The sequence below is a fragment of the Diadema setosum genome, chromosome 12 (assembly GCF_964275005.1).
Source record: "Diadema setosum chromosome 12, eeDiaSeto1, whole genome shotgun sequence".
NCBI lineage: Eukaryota > Metazoa > Echinodermata > Echinoidea > Diadematoida > Diadematidae > Diadema > Diadema setosum.
This window is the reverse complement of record NC_092696.1, coordinates 34,170,786-34,182,866: the sequence shown is the minus strand read 5'-3', so window position 1 is coordinate 34,182,866 and position 12,081 is coordinate 34,170,786. Positions and strand designations below refer to the sequence as shown.

General features: G+C 39.0%; 1 protein-coding gene across 1 annotated transcript; it reads left to right on the top strand.

Annotated features, from left to right (window-relative positions):
• Positions 1 to 3,339: 3,339 nt before the first annotated feature.
• On the top strand, positions 3,340 to 11,758 carry LOC140235677 (uncharacterized). Its single transcript, XM_072315697.1, has 7 exons — positions 3,340 to 3,475; positions 3,767 to 3,950; positions 5,463 to 5,592; positions 6,743 to 6,836; positions 7,650 to 7,877; positions 10,012 to 10,139; positions 11,591 to 11,758. Exons 1-7 carry the CDS (start codon positions 3,340 to 3,342, stop codon positions 11,756 to 11,758), a joined length of 1,068 nt encoding a protein of 355 aa, XP_072171798.1.
• The last annotated feature ends 323 nt before the right edge of the window (positions 11,759 to 12,081 follow it).

Genomic DNA, 12,081 nt, shown 5'->3' with positions numbered 1-12,081 from the left:
AATATATAGGCCTAAAACTGTTTCGAACAAAACTATAATACTTCCCTGCGTGCTTCCAAAATTAGGAAACTAAGCTACAAAACTTAGAAAAGGATATACCCCGATCCAGAAAATGTCAAAACCATAAATTCCAATAGCATCAGCTATAAGTTGCCCAGTGCAATTGAAAGACATAATTATTTTAGACTTACTTCCAAATAAAGCGATCGTAATTTATGTGTAATTTTTGGGTTTTTTTAGGGGGTTTGTGCGTGGCACAGGGTTTCATTATCATAAGTAAAGTGACAGTAATTGATATAAGGATATGGTAAGTGATACAATTAAGCTGTTTAGCTGGTAATCCAACAAGCTTAAAGGCGTCGCATTGTTCTGGATGCACTCAGAATGTATAACTTCTCCGCGTTGAAGTTGACGCGAAACAAACTATAAGAGGACTATCGTATTATCCGTAAAAGTAAAATGGGAGAATTATTGGAGAATAGAAAAGTTCACATTTCTATGCAAATAATAGTAAGTGTAACATGTCAATTTTGGAAATTTAACAATGATATAGCATCCTCCCCTTACAAATTTGTCAGCAACCTACTAGTATAGCATACATAGTGTAATGATATCCCCTTTTTTAATCAAATTACACAAAAATATTTTCTACATGAAATCACAATACGTATTAACAGAATACTTTCACATTCCATTAAAAATGCAAAATGTTGAAAAAACAGGCGATGCACTATACTTTTCTATGCTAGCATTACTGCGATGTCTGTTTGTTATATATATATATATATATATATATATATATATATATATAAAACATATGTCGTCATATCACTTACAAAATGTGCAGTTCCGCGTCATATTTTGGCCGTCTTCAGAAGACAGAAAACCAAACAAACAGAAAAAAAAACAAAACAAAACAAATACAGCTTCATTAAATCGAGCCTGATAAGGCAACAAAATTTTGGGAATTTAACTTTTGCTTTGGGGGTTTTATTTTTCTTTTTTTTTTTCTCTCGAATACATTCCAACTTGAAGAGAGAGAGAGAGAGAGAGAAAAAAAAAAAGAAATATCATCACCTCATAATACTCCCCTTGATAGGTAGGGCCTTTATCAAATTGTGTATAATAATTATTATACGTATAAAAACATGTTTTTGCTCTTTGAATTAGCAACCGCAACCCACCCCTTTCCCCTAGAAGAGATCATCGTTTCTTGGCTACTTAGTATATTGCAAGACCATAGCATTTGATAAACTGCATGGATACATCCTGTTCTTGTTGCTATATTGTGTCAAGAGGGCAATGCATATAAGATATCGAGGGGTGTATCCAGGATTTTTTTCTGGGGGGGGGGTCGTAATCACAATGTTTTGATCTTTACCTTTGCTAGGGAGCGAAGCGACGGATTCCGAGGAAGTGGAGTGACCGTGTGGGAGGGGGGTGTCCCCCCTCCCACGGTAGGGAGTTTTTGAATTTTATGTCTTAAAATGGGGCCATTTGGTGCATACAAAGGTGCATGTCTTTTACAAAAAGTGGACCTTTTGAAATTGTTTTTTTTTTTTTTTTTTTTTGGGGGGGGGGGGGGTCGTACGACCCTCCCGACCCCCCCCCCCCCCCACCCCCACCCCCTTGCATACACCCATGATATCTGAACAACTCAGTGGTAGACATTGTTGTTTGCGTCATGGCATCCTCCAATTTGAAAACGTATCTCATAAGCACTTCAAAACATCGGTGTTAGATTTCACACCATGGGTGTTAAAGAAACGTACAGTTCAGGTTTAGCCCTAACGTCATTTCTGTAAGTTTTTTTGGGTGAGATGATGAGAAATCTCTTATGAAATATGATAGAGTATAGAATTCCAAGAGGAATTCAACGTTTATTTGATGAAAATTAGTTTTGAAATGGCCGAGATACCCAAAATAGAGCAATCCTAATAAAAGGTGGGTCCTCCTAATAAAAGGTGGGACCCACCTTTTATTATGATCACTTTATTTTACTTTCTTTTTTGGATGTCTCAGTAATTCCAAAACAGATTTTCATCAAATGAACTTTGAATTCGGCATAGAATTCAATGCTCTGTACTATTTCATAAGTGGTTTCTTGGTATCTTACAAAAAGTTAAAAGCCTAATCCTCGCCTCCACCAATACTGTACCATCCCTTTAAATCTAACACCGATTTATAGAAGACCACACGCGCAGGTGTAGCCAGTTTGTTTTGATGGTGTTGAAAAGATAGTGTTTAGCTGCACTTCGTGGTGTTAATTTGACACTGTAGCTGGTGATATTTTTGACACTGCGCTGGTGTTAATTCAACAGTGACACCGCGTGGTGTTGATTTGATAGTGCTGGGGTTAATGTCAATGGTATAACACCCAACCAGCTTCAATAGGTCCGGAGACCACACCAACTTCTGTTACTGTGGTGTAAATGCGTTCACACCTTTTCTTGTTTTTTTCCAAGAATCGAGTACTTATCGGAAAATCTTGATCGCCTTGTTGAAATTCAAAATCAACAAGAAGAACAGTAGTGACTAAGAAACTATAAAAAAAAAAAAATTATATTAATTTTTGAAATGACACCAGGAGGTGTTAATCTGACACCATAAATGAGCACCGGAAATTCAACACCAGCTTGGTGTTTAATATTTAAACCGGATTTTCTTGCAGCGTAGTAGCGGTTAATTTTACTGATTCTTGAAGACATAATGGAAACCTCTAAAATTCCAGAACCTTTTTGATTAAGGGATTGTGTTAGGATGAAATGTCTACCATTTTTTATGGTCTAATTTTATCTTTATCAACTTGAACACGGTGTGTGTGCACTCATTCTGTATTAAATGGATGATATAATTTTGGCTGAGATTGGGGAATCATATTTTATCTTTTTGAGAGTTAGTTAGAAACCACTCATGAAATATGAAATAGTATAAAACTCGGAGAGATACAACGTTTATTTGATGAAAATAGATTTTGAAATGGCTGACATATCCAATGACAAAATTTAACTAAAACAAAGCGATGCTATAATAAAAGGTGGGCCCCATTTTATATCAGGACCTCCTTGTTTCTGGATATCTCAGCCGTTTCAAAACCAATTTCCAATCAATTGATCAAATAAACTTCGAATTCCTCTTAGAATTGTACGTTTTTTCATAATCATTTCATAAGAGGTTTCTCATTATCACACACAAAAAGTTGGAAATCTACTGGAGTCCAATCTCAACCAAAACTATGCCATCCCTTTACGGTTTACTTCCTGTGGTTGTACAAAACTTAATTGACGCATTCTTTCTTCTCTATAATCTGCCTTTAACCAGAGCACGTGACGGACTGAAATGGGCGCCAGTGGTAGTTCGAGCGCCGTAACTGTCGGGGAGCACTCCGCCCTGCCTGTCGACGCGGTGCCGTATAAGGGAACGCGCCTTCAGTATGACATCATCGGCATCAAAGCCATAGGAATCACACGAATGGGTGAAGAGTGTAATTTTTTACTCGTTTTAGAACAGTTTCTTAGTCTAGAATTCTCCCTTCATAGGCTTTCACTGTCGCAAACCCTTGAGAAATGAGCAAGGATTAGTATTTGTTCAATCTCATTTATACTGCAGCAAAGGCTTACAAGACTTTGATAGGCCTTAGAGTTTGAGAAATTATTTTGATGGATGGTTTGAACACCTTGGTTTAAACAGTGACTTGTTAGGGAGTGTTCGAGGTAACAGAGTAATATTAATAAATGTTATGGATTTCGTATTCGTACCCTGGCAGGCCGAAATCTAAGGATTGACCTGACGCCGTACTTCGAGCTCTTCAATGATCCATACCTACGAGGCTATCGCGTGGTCGTGCTCAAGTGGGTACCAGGATTGCAGCAAAAACTACACGTGCAGTACGGCATGGAGAGGCGATACTACATCTTCTTTCAGGCAATATTCGTCAAACCAGAAGACTCGTAAGTCATGATGCACGCTTGCGCACGTTGTGTGAAACTTCTTGAGGCCCGTTTCACCAAGGAGCTTCAAACCTCCTTGGTTTCACCAAGGGAGGTTTTATGGTTATTGGAAGATGCGATGAACCGAGTGAAAATCCATGGCAATGAACGACTTTCTTTGTATATTGGCGGTTGCTGTCATGGCTATGACAATATATGATACAGTTCGACCTCGATTATCCGGCCATGTCGGGACCGGCGCTCATCCGGATAAGCGAATTGGCCGGATATGGGAGTCACAATGTTAATGTATATTGCTGCCGTCCGAGCTGCCGTCCCAGTGCACTGGCAGCTAGGCAGGTAGCGTACCCCGCAACGGTGGTGTAATCTATGCTAGCCTGCGCAAAATTGTAGTTCCTTCTTCACATAAATAAAGTATATCTTTATGTGAAAATCATACATGTTTTACCTCATTAGATATTGAGAAACCTGTCATGCACATCTTATGAAATTAGTGAGATAGATCCATCAAAGTCACTGTTTTTTCTCAATTTTTGGATGAAAAAAAAAAATCCTTCACTGCGTGAACGCGCCCGGATAATAGAGATTTCCGGATAAAAGGGGGCCGGATAATCGAGGTCGAACTGTACCTGCAATAATTTCATTGATATCTCTTCGTCAAACCGGCCCCACAATTCTGCGCATTCGTGTAAGTGGAAAAAAGTTACCACCCCATGCCCGAGGGCCTGTTTCAGGATGAGTTTACAAAAAAATGTTGTAACTATACGGAAATGCTGGAAATGGGAAGGAAATGGGGAGGCATGGTAAGGAATGCTAAAAAGCAGTGCTTGTAGGGTGCATTCCCCCTACACGTAATACAACTCCATGGTGATCGGAAAGAAATCTCCCATATCTAACAAAGCCTTTCTTGAAATTACTATGATTAAGGGAATTGAATGAATTATTTATGGGCCCTGTTTCACAAAGCTTTTCGCAAACTTACGCACAACTTTACGAACGAATTAGATATGGCAAGCCAAGTGGGTTTCCTAATCATTGTTAATTTCAATAGCTGAAGTTTAAATTTGCACATGACAATGATAATTGAAAGTGGATTTTTACCTTAATATAGATGAAAATAGCAGTCGTACTTTGTTAAAAAGTAAGGGGAAAATGCACTCCTTTGGCACTTCATATTCCAGTCGGTCGTAAAGTCCTGCGTAACAGCTTTTTGAAACGGGGCCCTGGTTCATCTTTGTGGTAATCCCATTGAATAATGTGGAAATGAAGCTTGTTCAAGTTCTACAATGAGGAAACGGTGACCACACCAGAAAAAGGGGAAAGCATTTATAAAATTATCATCGCTTTGTGTAGGAACTTCCTCTCATGAGGAATTTGTATCGCTATTATCATGTTTGTCTTCCGTTCTCCTTTATTCTTTCCCGATCTGTCTGTTTGTCTATCTCTGTCTTTATGTCTTTCTTCTTCTTCTTCGCCTGCTCCTCGTCCCGCTGGAATAAAAAACAATGGCAGTCCTTTAGCTCCAGTTGGCCAGGTAAAATTTGCACAAGTCTCTATCAGCATCAAAGATGACTTACACCCAGTAGGAGAGAATGTAACATACGCGAGTGAAACAGCCAACCTCACCGACTTCAACACATTGGTAAAACGTTCCTTTTTTTTTTGCATTTATTACGATAATTCCTTGTATTTTAGTTTTCCACGATTAATAAAGATATCCATGAAGGAGTCGCACAACCACACTGAAAATGTGGCTATTGTGTCTGCATGTTCTTACAGATGGAATTACGAGGATTTTTTTTTATTTTGTTTCTTTTTTTTCTAGAGTCGAAGTATTTGTTTGAATATTCAAAGATACAATATTGAACTCAATATTCATTTGACGATCTTTCAAAGAATAGTCCAAACTTCTTTGATTCGAGTAACAGATCCAGACAGGCAAATCTGAGCTGGAACTAAGGTTACACACACACACGCGCGCGCGCACACACACACACGCACACACACATACACTAACTCACACATTCTATTATATATATATAGATACATATTATACTTTTTGAAGAGTTTTGTGACAAAACGAGCTAACTTCATTCTTGTTAAGCTGAGATATTTGTGATTAAAGCTGCTAAAAAAGAAAGTAATAAGAAAGCAGTATATTTGTAATCATAACTTCTAAAATATTCCTTGTTGTACACGAAACACATAGGCCTTCTTCCGAGTAAAAATATGTACCTGCAAATGCTAAATGATAAATAATTTTAGATAGGCATCACGCAGAGACACAAAAATCGAATGAAAAACATAGACGACACAAAATGACTCAATAAAGTTAAGATGTAAACAATGAAATAAATGCAAAACGATAAAATCTTATTTGGTATGTGTTCGTACTCTGCCACTCTTATGTTTTAAGGTACTTTAATGGAATTTAGATGGAACATTTCCAGGAAGGTCCTTGAATTTGTGATAATTACATGATTCAGCAATTCCACAATTTCAACTCCTACTCCAGACCTGTTTAAAAAATTATTGCCTGGTTACCCATTCCGGCGATATCTTAATCATAGAACAGCCTTCTCGATTCGATTCCATTCTAGCAAAATGTAAATTTAGTTTAAAGATTTTGATACACGTATACTTGGAAGGCTTACATTTTGATAACTAACAAATAAACAAAATTAGAAAAAAAAATGTGAATTTACTTGGATTTCTATATATTTCGCCCTATAAAAAACAAAAGAATGTATTACCGAGCAATATTCACCCTTCTTTGTCTTCGTTCATACCAGATTGAATCAGAGGCTCACAGCGGATACGAGCTAGTCTCATTTCAAGGCATTTCATACTCTAAGGATAAGCTCTCCAAAGACTCCAAGAACACAAGTGAGCATACAAGTTTCTCTCTTTTTTGGTTTTGTTTGTTTTGTTCTTTGAATGTAAAAACAATCGGTACGATGTTCGAAATGTTCCTGTATATCTAGCTCACTCCAAATTCAATCAAATTTTCTTTCAACTCTCTTAAGGGGTATTTGCTTTCTCCAGCCATGGGTGTGATGTTTGTAGTTTAGGTAAATAATGAGTGAAGAAATTTTTTATAAAGTTAGTATAATCATGTTAATAATAAATTGATTTTGATGAAACTTACATTGCGGTTCATTTCGCGTATAATATGTATGAGACGCATGAAAATAAAAAGACAGATGATGGCATTACGGCATACGGAAGGCGCATGACTCAGAACTAAAGATTGCTTACCAAGATATAACATTAATTTTGTGTGGGTCTGTTACTGATCAGTCTTTAAACGCCATTGATGGGCAATACCACTACTAATGTGTTGTTGCGACTGAGGTAAATAAAACGTTAAAAAGAAGAAAACTTTAGATTTCAACATTTCCTTGATTTTTTGTTAATAAGTACGGCTAGAGTTTTTTTTTTTTCTTCTTCGTCCACCTATCATAATAGCCACTGAGTGGGAAAGTTAATCATTCATCCCCATTTCCACTGCTTCATAAATTCATTGTATACAAAAAAATATTAGTGTATCTGGCTGGCTTGTTGTTGAGTGAAATGGAACAAATACAATGTTTTGAAAGTGGTGGAAATAGAAACATTATTAGGGATGTGCTGGATATAACGTGAGCCTTTTTTATGACTATATAAATTCATTTTTAACATTTATATCTTGCGATACAGATCTTTTGATGCAGCTAGTCTTTCACAAGCCGTTTGAGCTTCAGTCGAATCCTTGTGTGTACCAGTCGCTTGTAATTCCCGTCACCTACACGACTGTCGAGAGGATGCGTGTCTCACGCCGCCGCATTTACGGGCTTGCAAGCGATGTGTTTCCGCAGCTGCAGAACATGCTGCAGCAGGGTTGGAAAATCGTAGATGTCACTTACCTCAGCTCAAAACTCCAAGGAGGTAAATATATTGAACAATTTTGCCGATATTCCATTGAGTGTCATATAGATTGGGACTTTAGAGGGCGCTGTTTTGCCTATGAGTACATAACACAAAATGGTATATAAAGAGTTTGATCGCAATACACTCATTTTTGTCAATTGAGGATATTTGCGAACAAAAGCTGCTTTAAGAAGAACGCAAAATTATAAGAAAATACGGAACATTTTGATTATGATTTCAAGAATATCCCAATTGTTATGTATCAAGTGGGATATCACTGTCTGGAAAGGTTTTATTTTGCATTTTCTGATGATGCTGGTCTTTAAAATGTGTAAAAATTGTGCTTATCCCAATTTGCGACTAGTTTTCATAATAAACAGGATTCACTTGCTGTAAATAAAGTGATGGACAAGCCCGAGCTCCGGCTTTCGAGCTTGTTTAAAACTAATTTCGTGTGGTTGGCAAGGGTGAATCCCTTTACCAAATACACCTCATTTGGAGGACACGCTTTCTTTTGGGTTTTGGAAGAAACTACAATTTTTTTTTTTTTTTTATGGGGGGGGGGGTGTTTCGGCGTAGATTGAAAAACAAAAAACACATGCAATTTTTTAGTCTTTTGAAATCTTTCTTTAAAGAAACTATGATCGGAGTTTTGAAAGGGAGAACAATTATAGGCTGGAACTGAAGAATCTTAGGATCTCCCAATATGCAAATTTCAGTACTAGAGTGAAATAAATTGGTATATAGGCCAACCCAGATAATAAAAAAGAAATCCACTGTAATTTTTAGTGTGTGTCATGTTTGGCTTTATTCTTAGCACCTTTATGTCCATGAACGTTATTTTTTTACAGGTTTAAAGGTATACGATGTACTTCCATCACATAGTGGCGTGTTTACATTAATTCAATATTGATGAGACCGTCAGACAAATTTAGGGTGAGGGATATTTTGTTGGGGTCATTTACGAGCCCGACACTCAAGAGTCATACGGCCCACGAGCTCTACATATAGGAAAGATCCATGAGTCATAAGCCCACGAGTAAAAGCCCAAGAGTCATACAGCTCATGAGCTCTACACTATAGGCAAATAAGGCCCATGACTCCGACACTTGGCAAACAAGGCCCACCCGAGACCGACACTGCGTACCGATGTAATGTCGATCTCGTGGTCGTTTTTTGCCTTGTGTCGTACTCATGGACCTTGTTTTTAACAATGTCGGACTCATGGGCCTTTTCGGCCTCGTGTGGAGCTTGTTGGCTGTATGACTCGTGGTTGTCGGACTCGTGGCGTGCATCCGTTTTGTTTTGAGTAATATACTGGGAGTGGATTTTCCTTTTTTGATGTTTATGAAAGAATTTGTCGAGCGGCAATCTTTTCGGGCGACGCACAGTCATGAGCATGGTGTGGAGTTACGATGGGGCCTATAAAACATATAGGCCTACTAGGGAGTTTTAGATTTGCTGCGCGGACGTTTGAGACGATCGACGCTTGTGCTGGACGTTCTTCTCTTCCCTGCGTCGTGTTGAAAAGCCGCTTTAGATTGCACGGAGACGCAACATAATATTATAAAAGATAAAATGGCGCCCCCTATGATCTGTGCATGAAGTAACTCTCTGCGTCGTGAATTGAGCGGACGTAAAAATAGCACAGAGCGCGTAGTGAGACGCAAGCTATAGATAAATGGATTTTCATACGCGATTCTGCGCATGCTCAGAACATCTTTTTTTTGTTTGTTTTTTGTTTTGTTTTGTTTTTTTTTAAATCCTCTGAACGTCCCCGTCGCGAAAATCTAAAGCTCCCTGTGATGAAGACCGCGGACTCTAAATCCTGGATTCTCTGGTTCCAGGCCACCAGTATAGCAGCAGCGATCGGCAAAGAACTTTACCCCTCTGGTCTAGTCTTTTGGAGGGGAGTTTAAACCTTTCGTTGACAATGAGACACATGTGCACAATATCACAGACATATCTATGGACAAGAAATGTATGTACCACGCAGAGAGTTATAATAAGCAATTCCTGCTATTGCCAGCAAAGGTCCTACAAGCATTTACTTTACTTTCTTTGCGGGAACGTCAAGTAAGTGTAAAACTTCATCAAATAATCTTATTCGATCCATCCAGTAGTTATTTCTTCGGTCCCTTGTTTCACAAAGCTTTCAACCCTTCCGAGGACAATATCACCTTCAACACTATGTGGGTCTTTTCGAAGAGAGCGACAGGGTCGGCCTCTAAACAACCAACGTGGGAGTGTTCGATCGTCAAGTACTCACATCACATCAAGGTTGGACTCTATGTTTCTATTGTTTTTTTTTTTCTCTTTTTTTTCTCAGTTGGATAGGCACTTCACCTCGTTTTCAAAGGGACAAAATGCATAATTATGCTCGCTCGACGTAACAAGCTACAAGGAATTCATCATGTTAACCGTAACTAGGTAGGTGGGGGGGGGGGGGGCAAGGCCCCCTCCTCGACGTTTTGCCCCCCCCCCCCCTCAAAAAGCTATCGCCGCGATGTTTCATGACTTTTTTCTTTCGAGTCTCCCGCATCTTTTGACACCAAATTAACAATGCCCGGGCGCGCGGTTCCGAAATTGCGCATGTACATGCATGTCAGACCAAAAATTGCTCAAAAACGTGAAAAAAGCATGATTATTTGGGGGTTTTATTGATTAAAATCAATTGATAATATATTCTCCTGCTCGGAACAATGTCGCGGACAAATTCCATCGAAAAAAACAATGAAAAAATAAAGTCTAAAGAACAAAGAAATACATAACAAATAAAAAAAAATACTTTAGAAATTTTTCCCATGGCGCAAGTTTTTTTTTTTTTTCCTTACATTGTATTTTTGCTAAGGACACTGAAATGAATATTTACACAAAAATGTGCCTGTTTTGAGGTTTATTTAGTGATTTATTCCAAACTGATTTCATGCATCATATTGTGCATAAAGTAGCATAATTTGGCATAAATGATAATTATTTAAAAAATTAACTTCATGGTACTTCAGATTACGTTGTAGGCAATGTGTGTGCTAATTTTCGTCACAATCGCGCGGTCGACGGCCGAGATCTGGGGGGGGGGGGGGGGGAGCGCCCCCCCCCCCCCTCCGGCTCTATCATCTACCTAAATAGCCCGGCCTAGTTAGGGTTAAAACAAAGGATGAACTTGAGTGGATCAGGTGACCATGCAGCATTGTCCATCATTATCACCAAGGAAAGCGTTTATATTAATATTTTGCATTGAATGTATTAACAATCTTTTCTATTGATATTGCTAAACATCACTTTTGCTGCCAAGTGGATGTACTGCCAAGCACCGTTTAAAAGGATTACTTGAATAATCATTAAATCACAGACGCTTATCTCAGCCCATTTTGGCCACTTTCATGACAAATCTCATCCATGCAGTGAGACATGCATTGTTCCTTCACAATTATAACACGCGAACTTGGAAAAAAGTGCAATCTGTCATTGTTGTCTTGAAACTTTACGTGCTCAGTCATGCATGACATTAATGTCAACACAATTATGGGTACCAATACAATTGAAAGAGGAAGAGTTCCCTTTCCTCACAACCAACATTAATGTGCTCTCCATAGCTGATAATAACTATGGAATAGTAGCCCTCCAAAGTTGGATTACCTTTTTTTTTTGTCTTTTTTTTTTGTTTTTTGTTTTTTTTTGATAAGCACTGTATACCGTCATACCGTCTTGTATCGATGCAACATTGACAGGTGTCCGGCGGAGGGAGACGGAGTACCACCACGTGGTTGCCCGTCATGGAGGAGATGGGAGGCAGGGGATGGGAGCTGGCTGCCATCCTGGACACAGCGGAAAGCAGACAAAGTGGCTTTGGAGCCTTGCAGACTCTACTTCTGGTCTTTCAGCGGCCATCGTTGTAGTCTAGCTTGCAGGCCATCTGATGGCTGTAATAATTTGCTTTCGAGATTGACTATTGTTACTGTAACGCCCTGCTGTATAGCCCCAATCACATATAAACACGGATCCTCAAGGATCTACACTATGATCCGGGATAGTTTCGCCCTGGGTACGTGGAGCGTCGACTAGCCTCGTTGATGATTGTACACACGGTATCAACACGGCAGCTGCACGGATACGGCCGGAACTGCACGACATTTACACGACATCTGCACGGCATCTACACGGCGCTTACACGGACCAACACGGCAGCTACGCGGCAGCCACACGGACCATCCCGGATTGC

Excerpts from the sequence above, each read along its gene's own strand:
- LOC140235677 (XM_072315697.1), top strand. The coding sequence starts at position 3,340 with ATGGGCGCCAGTGGTAGTTCGAGCGCCGTAACTGTCGGGGAGCACTCC. Across the intron at positions 5,593-6,742 it reads TCACCGACTTCAACACATTG|ATTGAATCAGAGGCTCACAG; the intron begins GTAAAACGTTCC and ends CGTTCATACCAG. Across the intron at positions 7,878-10,011 it reads CAGCTCAAAACTCCAAGGAG|CTTTCAACCCTTCCGAGGAC; the intron begins GTAAATATATTG and ends TGTTTCACAAAG.